General features: G+C 50.4%; 1 protein-coding gene across 1 annotated transcript; it reads right to left on the bottom strand.

Annotated features, from left to right (window-relative positions):
* Positions 1 to 1,862: 1,862 nt before the first annotated feature.
* LOC134358764 (calcium homeostasis modulator protein 3-like) lies at positions 1,863 to 7,176 on the bottom strand. The gene is made up of 2 exons (XM_063071226.1): positions 6,622 to 7,176; positions 1,863 to 2,294 (listed from the first exon to the last, which is right to left on the bottom strand). Exons 1-2 carry the CDS (start codon positions 7,174 to 7,176, stop codon positions 1,863 to 1,865), a joined length of 987 nt encoding a protein of 328 aa, XP_062927296.1.
* Positions 7,177 to 14,979: the final 7,803 nt, after the last annotated feature.

The following is a 14,979-nucleotide window of genomic DNA, read 5'->3' on the forward strand; positions in this document are numbered from 1 at the left end:
ATCACTCACCCCGGGGTCAGACACCGAGTGAAGCTCCCTCCACTCCATCCCATCACTCACCCCGGTGTGAGACACCGAGAGAAGTTCCCTCCACAGCGTCCCATCACTCATCCGGTGTCAGACGCCGAATAAAGCTCCCTCCAAGACGTCCCATCACTCACTCCCGGTGTGAGACACCGAGTGAAGCTCCCTCCATACCATCCCATCACTCACCCCGTGTCAGACACAGAGTAAAACTCACTCCACACCGTCCCATCACTCACCCCGGGGTCAGAAATAGAACAAAGCACCCTCTACACTGTCCCATCAGTCACTCCCGGCGTGAGACACCGAGTGAAGCTCCCTCCATACCATCCCATCACTCACCCCGTGTCAGACACAGAGTAAAGCTCCCTCCGCTCCGTCCCATCACTCACTCCCGAGGTCAGACACCGAGAGAAGCTTCCTCCACACCGTCCCATCACTCATCCCGGGGGTCAGACACCGAGTAAAGCTTCCTCCATTCCATCCCATCACCCACCCCTACGGTCACATCACACGCCTTGGGGTCAGACACTGAGTGAAGCTCCCTCCCATCAAAAACTCTTGGGGTCCGACCTACATGAACCTGTTTCTGAAAACTAACACTCACTTTCTCCTAATAAATACCACTGAGTACCTGCCATGCTCTGAGAAAACTTTATTTTAAGTTACTGTTATTGCTTTATTTTGCGCAGAATTTGTTGTTTTGCCACTAGACGACAATGGGGTGATAATTTCTTAGATTGGAACACAGAGAAGTATATCAAAGGAACAACCCCCTCAGTCTACATTTTTAAACCATAAGATACAGGAGCAGAATTAGGCCATCGGCCCTTCGAGTCTGCAGACGTGGCCCCCTCATTTAGGGAGAGATGTTCTCTGGTGGCCTCATGGGGAAAGGGACGATGTCCCCGAGCTCCGATGTGGCTGGTGAGGTCAGTTGGGCAAGGGGTGTCGAGGTGCGACGGGCTGGGTTTATTCTGAGGTTTCTCCCTCCCTCGGCGCTTCATGCGGGGTCTCTGGCTTGTCCGCGCCTCCCTTCTGGGTGACACTGAGGCAGATATCTCCAGGAAAACTGGTGAGGAAGGTATAGTTTTCAGGGAGGCTTTGGGAGTTTCAGGGAGGGTTCTCTGCAGTGTCCGTGTAGGGGGATGGTGACGTGATCCGTCTGGAGTGCCTGAGGCAGGTCTGAGAGTGGTCGGTCCCGTTGCTGGGAATGAGGATCTTGCTGGGACAGGAATGGTGATTTGGATTCTTGTCTCTGAGGCGGGGAGCGTGGAGATAATAGTTCAGGTGAGCAGAGAGAAGAGGCTGAAGGGGGATGGGGGTGTGGAAGCGGGGTCACTGGGCTGGATGGATCCTTGTGGACTGGGAATCACGATGGGGGGCTGCGCCACGGCAAACATATTCAAGACTGGATCAGACGTCTTCAGCCCGTGGGGGAACGGGCAGGACACTGACGCTAGTCGGCTTTGGTGCAGAATCGAAAGGCTGAATGAGTTGCTCTTGTTCTCGTTTTTTTCTAATTCTAGCACTTGACCACCACAGCGATGAGCCTCAATGGTACAGCGGCTGGTGATGTTGGCCTCATTGCTCCGGAGACGCGAGTTCGATCCTGGCCCTGGGCGCTGGCGTGTCTGTGTGGATTTTGTACGTTCTGCTTGCGGATGTGTAGGCACTGTCGGACAAATAACTGAATCGTTAAGCCAAAGGGAGCTACCCCTCGCCCCCTTCGCTTTTCTCCCTTTAGTCCTCCTTTCGCCCCTCGCTCCCGCTCCCTCTCGGAACTCGGAGTCCCACTTGGTCTTGGGGTGAAGGTAGTGGAGGGGCGGAATGGCTTTTTAAACCCGGGTGTGCCGTGCACCGTTTCCCGACGGGCCCTGAGAGAGCCCTGGGTGCCCAGGGGTCTGCCGGCCATCGTCCTGGATGGCCAGTGGGGGCCTGGAGTTGTCCCATCGCAGAAGGAGCTGGTTCAGCTGCTCTTTGTTGGTGATGCCGTGTAGAGGCCAGTCCGCCTCCCCCTCCGTCCCCTTCGCACTCTCCTGGCCTTCTGCTCCCTCCTGTCCCGGTCCGACGAAGAACTCGCGGACGCAGCGCCGAGCGAACGTGTGCGCATGCTCGCAGCACATCTCCTCGAAGATCTTCTCCTCCAGATCGAGATAGTTACCCCAGTACCAGTTCCGCAGTGGGTTGACTTGTCGAGAGCACGGCCTCAGGGTGCGAGCGAGGAATGCGGCCAGGATCAGCAGGAAGAGGGTGGTCCATCCCACCGCCTGAGAACACAGAGGACACAAACACAGTGCCGGAGGAGCAGAGCAGACCCATTGTAACCCGAGCTGTCCCTTCCGATCCCGCACTCACCCAGTCACCCTCCTGAACCCAATCCCACAGCGGCTGGTCCCTGGACCACCAACCTCGCTATCAGGCACCAGCTGGATGGACAGAATGGCCGTCCCGCCTCGAGCTTCCCTGTGAACCGGAAGCAGGAGGGCAGGGTTGGTATAGGGAACTCCCCACCCCTCCGGGCTCCATGCACACTTTCCACTCTTGTGGCATCAGACAGCGGGCCCCAGACCACAGGGAACATGAGGAGGTCCCGAAGAGAGAACACAGGGCGTTAGGTAGAAAGCGCCACCGAGGGTAAGGATAGGATGATTTGGAAGATGGCTGAGGAATTGGTGCAGGGGGCAGGAGTTCAAATCTCTGGATCAGTGGAATCTCTTCTGGGGGATGTATAAAAGGACGGGTTACAGCTGAAGATGAGAGAGACCTATATCCTTGCGGGCAGGTTTGCCGGAGAGTTGGAGAAAGTTTAAACTAAATTGGCAGGGGGATGGGAGCCAGAAGGATAAGTGTAACACGGGAGCAAAATTGTTAAGAGTGGTGAATACAGGACGGAAGTTGTTATATTTTAATGTATGCAGTATATGGAATTAAGTAGATGACCCTGTGGCGCAATTAGAGATTGGCAGATACGATGATGTGGGCATCACTGAGTCTTGGCTGAAAGAAGATCTTAATTTGGGAGCTTAGAATCTAAGGATACACATTCTATCGAGAAGACAAGCAGGTAGATAGAGGGGTGGGGTGGCCCGGTTGGTAAGAAAAAGTGAAATCAAATCCTTTGAAAGAGTTGACATAGGATCGGAATATGTAGAATCCTTGTGGGTAGAAACTCCAAGGGTAAAAGACATGGATGGGCGTTAAATACAGACCTCCAAATAGTAGCCAAGATGTGGGATACAAATTTCAACGGGAGATAGAAATATTAGGATAGTAATGGGAGATTTCAATATGCCAGTAGATTGGGGAAATCAGGCTGTGCTGGTTTCCAAGAGAGGGAATTTGTAGAATGCCTGCGAGATTGCTTTTTAGAGTAGCTTGAGGCCACTAGGGGAGAAACAATTTTGGATTGGGTGTTGGGTAATGAACGAGATTTGATGTGGGAGCTTAAGGTAAAGGAACCCTTAAGAAACAGTAATCATAATATGATAGAATTCGCCCTGAGGTTTGAGAGGAAGAAGATAAAGTCAGATATATCGATATTATAGTGGAGTAAAGGGAATTACAGGGCATGAGAGAGGAGCTGGTCAAAGTTCATTGGAGAGGGACACTAGCAGGAATGACAACAGAAAACCAATCACTGGAGTTTCTGGGGGGGAGGGGGGAGAAGGAAGGCACCGGATAGATACATTTCTTAGATTAAGAAATATTCTAAAGGCCACAGTGCCTGACAAGGGTAGTCAAAGACAGCATAAAAGCAAAAGAGAGGGCATGTAATATTGCAAAAAATAGTGGTAAGTTAGATAATTGAGAAGCTTTTGAAAACTAACTAAAACTCATATGGACAGAAAGTATGAAATATGAAGGAATGTTAGCCAATAATACAAGAGAAGACATGAAAAGTTTCTTTCAAATATTTAAAGAGTAATAAGAGAGGAGATCTTGGATATTGAACCACTGGAAAATGATGATAGAGAGTTAGCAATGGGAGACAACAAAATGGCGCGGGAACTTAATAAGTATTTTGTGTCAGTCTGTCAGAAATTCGACAGCATCACGGGGCAGAAGTGAGTGTTGTGGCTCTTACTAAGGAGAAGATACTTGAGAAGCTGAAAATCCCGCTGGATTATACCCCAGGGTTCTGAAAGAGTTAGCTGAAGAGATCGTAGTGGCATCATTAAATGACCTTTCAAGAATCATTAGATTCTAGAATTATTCAGAAGGACTGGAAAATTGGAAATGTCACTCCACTCTTTAATAAGGGAGGGAGATAGAAGAAAGGAAATTTTAAGACAATTAGACAATCAGTGGTTGGGAAGATGTTGGAGTCAATTATTAAGGATGAGGTTTTGAGATACTCGGAGGCATGTGATAGAATAGGTCAAGGTCGGCATGGTTTCCTTATGGGGAAATGTTGCCCGACAGATCTGTTGGAATTCTTTGAGGAAATAACAGGTAAGATAGACAAAGGGGAGTCGGTGGATGTTGTTTACTTGAATTTTTAGAAGGATTTTGACAAGGTGTCGTACATGAGGCTGCTTAACAAGATAAAAGACCATCGTATTACAGGAAAGGTACGACCGGGGAGAGAAGATAAGCTGACTGGCAGGAGGCAAGTAGTGGGAATAAAGCGGGGCCTTTTCTGGTTGGTTGCCGGTGACTAATGGTGTTCCGCAGGAGTCAGATTTGGGACCACTTCTTTTTACGTTAGATGTGAAAGATTTGGATTAGGCGATTGGTAGCCTTGTGTGTAAGTTTGCGGATGGTATGAAGATGGGAGGAGGGGCAAGTAGTGTTGAGGAAGCGGGGAATGTGCAGAAGGACTTAAACAGATGGAAAGAATAGGCAAAGGGTGGCAGATTGAGTACAATGTACGGAAGTGTACCGTCATGTGCTTTTGTAGAAAGCATAGAGGTGTACGTAATTATGTAAACGGAGAAAATTCCGAAATCAGAGCTGCAAAGGGACACGGGAGTCCTCGTGCAGGATTCCCTAAAGGTCAACTTGCACCTTTAGGGTGAGTCAGCGGTAAGGAAAGCAAAGGTGATGCTTGCGTTCATTTCGAGAGGATTAGAATATAAGAGCGAGGGTATAATACTCATTCTTTATAAGGCAGTGGTCGGACCGCACTTGAAATATTGTGAGCCGGTTTGGGCCCTTTATCTGAGAAAGGATGTGCTCGCTTGGGAGAAGGTCCACAGCAGATCACGAGAATGATTCCGGGAATGAAAGCGTTTATCGATAGTTCTGGGCCTGTACTTGCTGCAGTTCTCATTGAAACCTATCGAATATTGAGACGTCTAGATCAAGTGAATGCAGTGAGAATTTTTCCTGTAGTGGGTGAGCCTAGGACCGGAGGGTACAGTCACAGACTACTAGAGGGAAGTCTACTTAGAACAGAGATGAGGAGAAATTTCTTTAGCCAGTAGATGGTGAATCGGTGGAATTCATTGCCGTGGGCGGATGTGGAGGCCAATTCATTGAACTGATTTAAGGTGGAGGTTGAGAGGTTCCTGAGTAGTCGGGGCGTCAAAGGTTACGGGAGAAAGTAGGGTAGTGGGTTGGGGCGATAGATAAATCAGTCATGGTGGAATGGCGGAGTCTCCGTATGCCGAAGAACCTGATTCCGCTGCAGTTTCTGGTCGTACTCTGCCCCATCTGTCCAGCGCTTTAGAGTCGCTTCACGGAAACAAGCCTTTCGGCCCAACTCATTCATGCCGACCAGGTTCTCTACCTGAGCCAGTCCCTTTTCCACACGTTTGACCGACATCACTCTAAACATTTCCTAACCATAAACTTTCCCAAGTCCCTTTTACATGTCGTTAACGCACCTTCCTTAACCAATTCATCCGGCAGCTTACCTATGAAACTCTTGCCGCTTTAAAGCGTTTCCTCCTCACCTTAACTCTGCACCCTCTAGGTTCAGACTAAGGTAAAAGGTGAAATGTTTCAGGGGAACCTGGGAGCGAGGACCTTCTTCACCCAGAGGGTGGTGCGAGCGTGGGACGAGCTTCCAGCCGAAGTAGTGGATGCAGGTTCGATCTCATCATTTAAGAGAAGTTTGGTTAAATTCATGGATTGGAGGGCTACGGTCCAAGTGCACGCTGCTGGGCATAATCGTTATGGCCGAAGTACTTGTCCCTAGGAAGTATTGTTCTGTGACTTCTCTACTCTGGGAAGAAAGGCTGTGACTACCCACCCATCCCTGCTCCTTGCGATTTAATAAACTTCTCTGTTGTCACTCACAGTCGTTTTTGCTCCGGGGTGTGGGGGGATAGTCCCAGCTTGTCCAGTTGTCCAGTCTCTTCCCCATTCCCCACAACACCACGACCTTCTGCATTCTCACCAGCCTTCTCTCTAGCCCTCGGCTCCCTGAGCACCGCCCGCCCCCCCCCCCCCGATCTTAAGCTGATCTTAATGTCCAACACTCGGATCGTGTAGACTCTGGTCACCGCACCCCTGGCTATCGCTGGACGGCAGAGAAATAAAATGTCCGAGAAGCCAGCTGGACCAGTGGACCAGTGCCGGTATTCACGGGAGTCCCTCCCCCCGCCCTGCCGTGGCCGGAGCAGTAGGGTGGGAGGCGGCTGGCTTTACCTGGGAGACAGTGCGCAGGTACCGGTAGGCTGCCTTTCTGGAAAAGGGGGGGTGCCCGGGCAGCAGCACGGAGGCGAGGTCCTTACAGGGAAGCCGGGCCAGGGCGGCGCGCAGCTCGGCCGCAGTGTAGCTGCTAACATTGGCGAAGCGACCGGGCTCCAGACTGGTAGCGAGGGCGCAGGCGAGGCACTTGCCATCGAGCAGAGCCACGATAAGCCAGGAGGCGGGAGGCAGCGCGGCGCTCCGCACCACTCCGAGCAGCAGCGACAGCAGAGCACTGCCGTCCCTGGGTCGACTGCCTTCGGGCCTCCGCCACTCCCGCAGCAGCAGAAGCCAGCGTCGGTTCACCATGAGGCCGCAGATGAAGAGGGCGACGCAGGGTAGGAGGAGGACCGCCGCCGCGTACGCAGTGTTGTAGCCGGGTAGACACGGGCAGCTAAAGTTGAGGGCACTGTATAGCCGGACGCTGGCCAGCGCCAAAATCCCACAGATCCCGTTCGTGACCGACTCCGAGTTAGACTGGAGGCTGCGGAGGGCGGAGGTAAGGCGATCCATGGCTCCCGAGCTGCAGCCGGCGCCGGCAATCCCGAGGCAGTGTCCCCCGCCCCCACCCGGCTCCGGGCTGCCGGTCACACGCAGCATCCGACGTCACTGAGCAGGTGAGGAGCGGGCAGGTGAGGAGCGGGCAGGTGAGGAGCGGGCAGGTGAGCTGGTCAAAGACCCCAACCAAACAACCTCAGACTTGCACTCTTCCCGCCCCTCCCGTTGCGCAGAAGATACAGAAGCCTGAAACATGTATCACCGGGCTCGAGAGCAACTTGCACCTCGCTGTTATAAGACTCTTGAAAGATAGAATGGACACTCACTTTACGATCCACCTGGTCATGGTCTCGTACTTTATTGGCTACCTACGCTGCAATTTCTCTATAACTGTAACACTTTATTCTGCCACAAACAAGAGAAAATCTGCAGATGCTGGAAATCCAGAGCAACACACTCAAAAATACTGGAGGAACCCAGCCCCAGGCAGCATCTATGGAAAAGGGGAAACAGTCGACGTTTCGGCCCGAAACCCTTCAGCATAGACGCTGCCTGGCCTGCTGAGTTCCTCCAGCATTGTGTGTGCGTCACTTTATTCTGCGCGTCACTTTGTACTAACTCGATATACCGATGCGATTAAACGATTGGTATGGATGACATTCAAGACAAAGATTCTCACTGTACCTGGGTACGTGATAATAATAAACCAAATGACAATTTTTCCCCGGTGCTGAACTCTGTGCGGGGGCCGGAGGGGTCTTGCGGTCTATTGCTCCATAGAAGTGGCTACACAGGTTGACAGAGTGATGATAAAGAAGACATGTGGCTTGTGTTAAGCCGCTGAGTTCAAAGGTCAGGAAGCTATGTTGCACCTTTATAAAGCTGGGATCACGTCTGGGGTATTGCACACGGTTCTGGTGGCAACATTATACGAAGGATGTCGAGGTTCAGCCGGGTGTGCAGAAGAGGTTTACCAGGATGTTGCTGTTTGGATTAGAGGGTATGTTGTTTTCATGAGAGCCTGGACAAACGGGTTATTTTCCCGGGAGCGGCGGAGTCTGAAGAGAGCTGGTAGAGGTTTATAGAGTCATAGAGAAATACAGCCCCGAAACAGACCCTTCGGCCCATCTAATCCATACCGAAACCATTTAAACTGCCCACTCCCAACGACCTGCACCGGGGCCGTAGCCCTCCGTAGCAGCCGTGCACCGACCCGCGCTTCTCTTACACATTAATATCGAGCTTGCATGCACAGTTCGTGCTGGAAGCTCGTTCCACACTCTCACGCTCCCCAGAGTGAAGCAGTTTCCCCTCATGTCCCCATTAAGCTTCCCACCTTTCACCTTTAAGCCATGGCCTCTGGTTGTAGTCAACCTTTCATAAGATTATGAGGGGCAGAGATAGCGGAGACAGCCAGTATCTTTGCCCCAGGGATAAAATGTCTAACACCAGAGCAATTTAAGGTGTTGGGGGAAGGGGGTGCAAATTCAAAGGAGATGTGCTTGGCAGTTTCTTATACACAGAGAGTGCTGTATGCCCGCAACGCTCTGCCTGGGTTGGCGGTGCAAGCGGAAACAACAGAGACTCCTAGACAGGCAGGTGAATGTGGACATTGTCAATGTCCATTGAGTAACTGGACGTTAGTTTAAGCATTTTATTGAACTAGGTCTTTCAGTACCGATATGCCTGTGAGGGAGTACTGCCGTCTGGCACAGTCCAGGCTGCCAGATGAACGCCGAGGGACGCGCTGAACCTCAGTTCATGCTAAGACTGGGTGCGGAAGGTCGGCAGTATGAGATGCCGCGACCCTCTGAAGGATTTAGGCCCTGCGTGGACGCATCTCAACACTCGCAGTTTGCACTGTGCCAGTAGGCGCCGTGAGTGGCAACGGTGCCTCGGACACAGAATGTGCTCACACTATAAACACATTGAACCATCTCTGTGAATGTAGAGAAAGACATGCACGGACGTTTATATGCACATGAATAGTTTATTCTTGAATTGAAACAAAATACACATTTTGCTTCCGCAGATGCTGCCTGAACCACTGAATTATTTTCCCCCCGATGTTTAATTGAAGAATAATGATTTCTCTCCGCGTTATCAACAAGTTCTAACTCTCATCTTCCCGCCAACGTTAACCAAGTTACCCCGCTGATTTTTGGCCTCGTTAGAACAAGGGTTCCCAACATTAGGTTAATGGTAGGGGCCCCTGGCATAACAAAGGTTGGGAACCCCTGGGTTAGAATGACAGCATCTGCAGATTTCCTCGTGTTTCCAGATTTCATGAAGAACGTTTATACACCCCTAATGGCACTTCTTTAATTCACGGGGAAGCTGCTTGTTATTTCAACTTTAAAAAAAAAATTGAGAATTTTATATGTGTTTCCCTTTTTTTTAATATCCCATAATTTAATTCTAGATTTATTTAGTAACAGAAATCTAAATCCCCAGGGTCAGTGGTGGCTTCAAACTGCTAACACAAAATACTCTGCAGATGCTGGGGTCAAAGCCACACTCACAACACGCTGGAGGAACTCAGCAGGTCGGGCAGCATCCGTGGAAACGATCGGTCAGCGTTTCGGGCCGGAACCCTTCGTCAGGACCTTTTGACGGATGCTGCCCGACCTGCTGAGTTCCTCCAGCGTGTTGTGAGTGTGGCTTCAAACTGCTGTTTCTGGATGGGTAGATCAGGGCGCCCCATCATAGACGGCTAATTCTTGCTGTCCCGGACTCCACTACAATTCCCACTATTGCTGGAGAATAAACCTTCCGGTGCTGTTTGGGCGCGTCTTCAATGATGAACCCGAGGTCATAGTGTGCTCCGGGTCTTTAATCATCAGACAACCTCGACTGGGCGACCCAGCCTTGGGGGTGATCAGCCCCCGACTTGCGTCCAAGTGGCGCACTAATCCACCGATCCCCCCTCCCCTCCGGATCCACAGCCACCGCGAGGCCTTTTCAGCAGCCTCCAGAATGTTCTTGGTGGCTCTTCTGCGCTGCAGACCTGTAAAATGTTTCCCAAGATCATATTCGATTCCAATCAGCACTTGTCCAAAATTAATCTTTCTCATGTTAGTCTTACTTTTGCCTTCTCAAACTCTACGTTAAATCCCAGTATGGTGTGACCACTAATAAATCCACATCGCTGACGTATTAAAAGACCGTCCTCTATTCTCACGGAGCTACACTTTATAAACTTCCGGCGCCATCTCATTTCCGAGGGCCTGTGGTCTCCCGGCTCTCTGGCTCCAGATCATTGTACACTCGTATTCGCCCTGAGGTCGCCTCTTCCATCCTGGTAGAAATCCTCCCGGAGCCCTGAACAATATTGCTCCCTCGATGAATGCTTAAAAAAAATCACCCGTCAAATTCTGGGACCTTGCTCTGTCGAAGCAGCGGGCTGCATCGTTCTCGCGCGATCTGCGCTTGCGGTCCAACTCCGTGGTGGTTCAGAGGGATGCGTGAGCAGGCAGGCCTCTGATACAGACAGTATTCTGAGGTGCAACACACATCAAAGTTGCTGGTGAACGCAGCAGGCCAGGCAGCATCTCTAGGAAGAGGTACAGTCGACGTTTCGGGCCGAGACCCTTCGTCAGGACTAACTGAAGGAAGAGCTAGTAAGAGATTTGAAAGTGGGAGGGGGAGGAGGAGATCCAAAATGATAGGAGAAGACAGGAGGGGGAGGGATGGAGCCAAGAGCTGGACATGTGATTGGCAAAAGGGATATGAGAGGATCATAGGACAGGAGGTCCGGGGAGAAGGAAAAAGGTTGGGGGGGAGGGACCCAGAGGATAGGCAAGGGGTATAGTGAGAGGGACAGAGGGAGAAAAAGAAGAGAGAGAGAAAGAATCGATGTATATAAATAAATAACGGGTAGGGTACGAGGGGGAGGTGGGGCATTAGCGGAAGTTAGAGAAGTCAATGTTCATGCCATCAGGTTGGAGGCTACCCAGACGGAATATAAGGTGTTGTTCCTCCAACCTGAGTGTGGCTTCATCTTTACAGTAGAGGAGGCCGTGGATAGACATATCAGAATGGGAATGGGATGTGGAATTAAAATGTGTGGCCACTGGGAGATCCTGCTTTCTCTGGCGGACAGAGCGTAGGTGTTCAGCAAAACGATCTCCCAGTCTGCATCGGGTCTCGCCAATATATAGAAGGCCACATCGGGAGCACCGGACGCAGTATATCACCCCAGCTGACTCACAGGAGAAGTGTCGCCTCACCTGGAAGGACTGTCTGGGACCCTGAATGGTGGTAAGGGAGGAAGTGTAAGGGCATGTGTAGCACTTGTTCCACTTACAAGGATAAGTGCCAGGAACACCTTATATTCACTCAGGTTGGAGGAACAACACCTTATATTCCGTCTGGGTAGACTCCAACCTGATGGCATAAACATTGACCTCTCGAACTTCCTCTAATGCCCCACCTCCCCCTCGTACCCCATCCGTTATTTATTTGGTCATGTGTGACGCCCAGCAAAGGTACCGGACTGATGATGCTAATAAGAGAGATAAAGACAATGGAGAAACATTCAAAAAGCTAATAAGAGAGAAGAGAGGGATTAACGAGAAAGGAACACAATTCAGCTATTGACAGACCGGTTGCTTTGAACCTGAACTGTTTGAAGTTTGATGGACAGATGTTACCCGAGCAGGGGGATAAAAGGAGCAGGTTTGCTAAGGCACGCGACATCACGAGACCCTGGGAAAAGCAGTGTGCCCCCACAAGTTGGTGGCAGTTTGGAGGTCCGGTTCGCGGAGACCGACCAGAGGCTCACAGGGTGTAAAAGTACGATCGGTGGGAACCTGGGGTGTGTGTCCGCCCTTGCCTGGGTACCGGGTTCACCGCGGAAGAACGATCGTATCCGGAACGGAGGAGGTCACAGTCGGTGACCACAGCGGGATAGAAGACATCAAAAGGTCTGCCTGAAACCAAATTGCATCTCTCTCTCTCTCTCTCTCTCTCTCTCTCTCTTTCTCCAACGGGAGGACAACAGCGATTATGGCGAACTGCACTAAACTAAACTGAATTCTGCTTCACTTAAGACTGATCATTTTACCGCTAGACTGCGATAGAGCCTGGTTGATTCCTATTACTCTAGTTCTGTGTATACGTGTGTATTATCATTGCTAACCTGTTACATTGATATCCTTGCGATTAGTGTACTGTATTACTTATTTCTTTAATAAAACTTTTTTAGTTCCTAGTAATCCAGACTCCAATGAGCGTTCCATTTCTGCTGGTTTGGCAACCCAGTTACGGGGTACGTAACATAAGTGGGGGTTCGCCGTCCGGGATTTTGAACGCCAAATTTGGGACCGGGTAAATTGATTGGGTTAAAATTCCCGAAAGAAAGAAAGGGCAAACAGCAGAAATGGAGATTGAGGAATTTCTAAAGGATGCCAGGAAATCAGAACTGGCAACTGTTGCAAAATGGTTGAATCTTTTTAAGGGGAAGTCGACAATGAGGAGAGCGGAGATGCACAGAGCTATCGTTGAGCATTATGTATCTAAAGGTGTGTTTCCCCACGGGGAGCTGGAGGTTGTGTCTATGAGCAAACCTGGTAGAGAAGCAGTGCAGCTGCAGATGGAAAAATTGAGACTCGAGCACGAGTTCCGAGTCAAGCAATTAGAACGAGAAGAAAAGCAGTTAGAACGGGAGGAGAGAGTAAGACAGTTAGAACGAGAAGAGAGAGAGAAGGAAAGAGAGTTTGAGCTGGAGAAGTTAAGGATGACGCTAGAGAAGGGCCACATGCCGAACCAAGGTGGAGGGTTCAGGGCGACCCAGGAGGTTAGGTTGGTTCCCCCATTTGAGGAGGCCGATGTTGATCGATACTTTCTACATTTTGAAAAAGTCGCTGCAAGTCAGGACTGGCCAAGGGATAAGTGGGCTGTTTTGCTTCAGAGCGTACTTAAAGGGAAAGCTCAACAAGCTTACTCAGTGTTGTCAGCAGAAGATGCCCAGAGGTATGATGCGGTGAAAGAGGCGATACTCAGGATTTATGAGTTGGTCCCGGAGGCATACCGGCAGAGGTTCCAGAATGTGAGGAAGCAGTGGGCTGCACGTATTTAGAGTTTGCCCGTGAGATGCAGATGTATTGTGAGCGTTGGTGCACCTCGAAAGGGGTCAGTGGGGATTATGACAGACTGCTACAGCTAATACTGATTGAGCAATTTAAAGGTTGTGTCCCTGAAGGTATGAGGCCCTATCTAGATGAGAAAGAGGCAGAAACCTTAGTCGCAACTGTTCAGTTAGCAGATGAGTATGCGTTAACACACAAAGCAAAGTTTACCCCAAGTAAAAGCTACCAGAAGGGTAGTCGAGAGGGCGGAGAGAGTCCGCCGGAAAAGCCAGAAAGTAAGCCGGGGACTAGTGAGAAGGATAAGGAAGACAGGAGGCAGTTTGGTAGGAAGTCTCCTGGGGTTGTATGCTATAATCGTGGGAAAGCCGGTCACATTGCGTCCAGGTGCTTTGCCCCAAAGAAGGAGACGGGGAAAGGGAAAACGACGACTCCGACTGGCTGTATTGAGCTGGCAAACAAACTGCTCGGGGAGAAGAAGTCTGATAGAGTTCAGGAAGGGCGCGAGAAGTTTATTTCGGCCGGATTGGTGTCGGTGAAGGAGGGTTTAAACCCATTTCCAGTACAGATCTGAAGATACACTGGGCTTGTCAGTCACTGATCTTAAGGAGAGTGTTAGAATTTAGTTCAGAGACCCAGACTGGGGAGGTCAGGGTGATAAAAGGCATTGGGAAAGGGACTGAAGCAGTACCTTTGCACCAGATACACCTAAAAAAACGACTTGATCTCCGGACCGGTCACTATAGGGGTGAGGCCCGAATTACCGATGGAAGACGTGGAGGTCTTACTCGGTAATGACCTTGCAGGCAGTGATGTGTACCCAGCAGTAAAGCTGACAAGCAAGCCTGCCAGAATTGAAGCCCCGCCCATGGACTCACAGATTTATCCCGTTTGCGCAGTGATTCGGCGCATGTCCAGAAAGTCTGCCGAAGCAAATGTAGATTTAGCTGAGACGTTTTTACCAGCCTTGTACCAGGAGGGGTTAGAAAGTGAGAAGGAGGAGCATAGTGGAGTGGAAGGAAGTGAGGGAGTTGAGGCAGATTTATCATTAGCAAGGAAGGAATTTATACAGGCACAGGAGCGAGACGAGGAGCTGATGGTTTTGACGGAGACAGCTCTCTCCGAAGCAGAAATAAAAGAGGAACCAGTGGGCTATTATGTGAAGGAGGGAGTACTGATGAGGAAGTGGAGACCAAGTACCGTGCCCGCAGATGAGGAGTGGGGGGTCGTACATCATGTGGTAGTGCAGAAAATTCATAGGGCCGAGACTTTTAACCTGGCCCGCAAGATACCCCTCGGTAGATGCTTTGGGATGAGGAAAACAGTCGATAGAATTATGAAAGAGTTTTACTGGCCGAACATGAGGAAGGACATTTTTGAATATTGTAGACGTGAGCCGACACAGTTAGAGCCCATTAATATGTTAAAAGCTTGCCACGATCAGAAAGCAGATCTAGTTGGTGTTATCACGAAAATTACTGAGGCTGGGGTGCCAAATGATAAGGGGAAAACCCATCTTGAAAAGATAAATATGGTGCCGACCAGATTGGAGAACTCTATTGTTTTGGCCAACTTTGCTGATAAGGTCTCTCAGTTAACCCCCGAACAGAGCGAGCCGCTGATAAAGCTAATTAACCGGCATGCCGATGTATGTCCGGATGTCCCGAGGCGATGCACGGAGACGGTACGTGATGTTGTTGTCACCGCAGATCAGCCTATTAAACAACACCCC

Source organism: Mobula hypostoma, chromosome 19 (genome assembly GCF_963921235.1).
Source record: "Mobula hypostoma chromosome 19, sMobHyp1.1, whole genome shotgun sequence".
Taxonomy (NCBI): Eukaryota; Metazoa; Chordata; class Chondrichthyes; order Myliobatiformes; family Myliobatidae; genus Mobula; species Mobula hypostoma.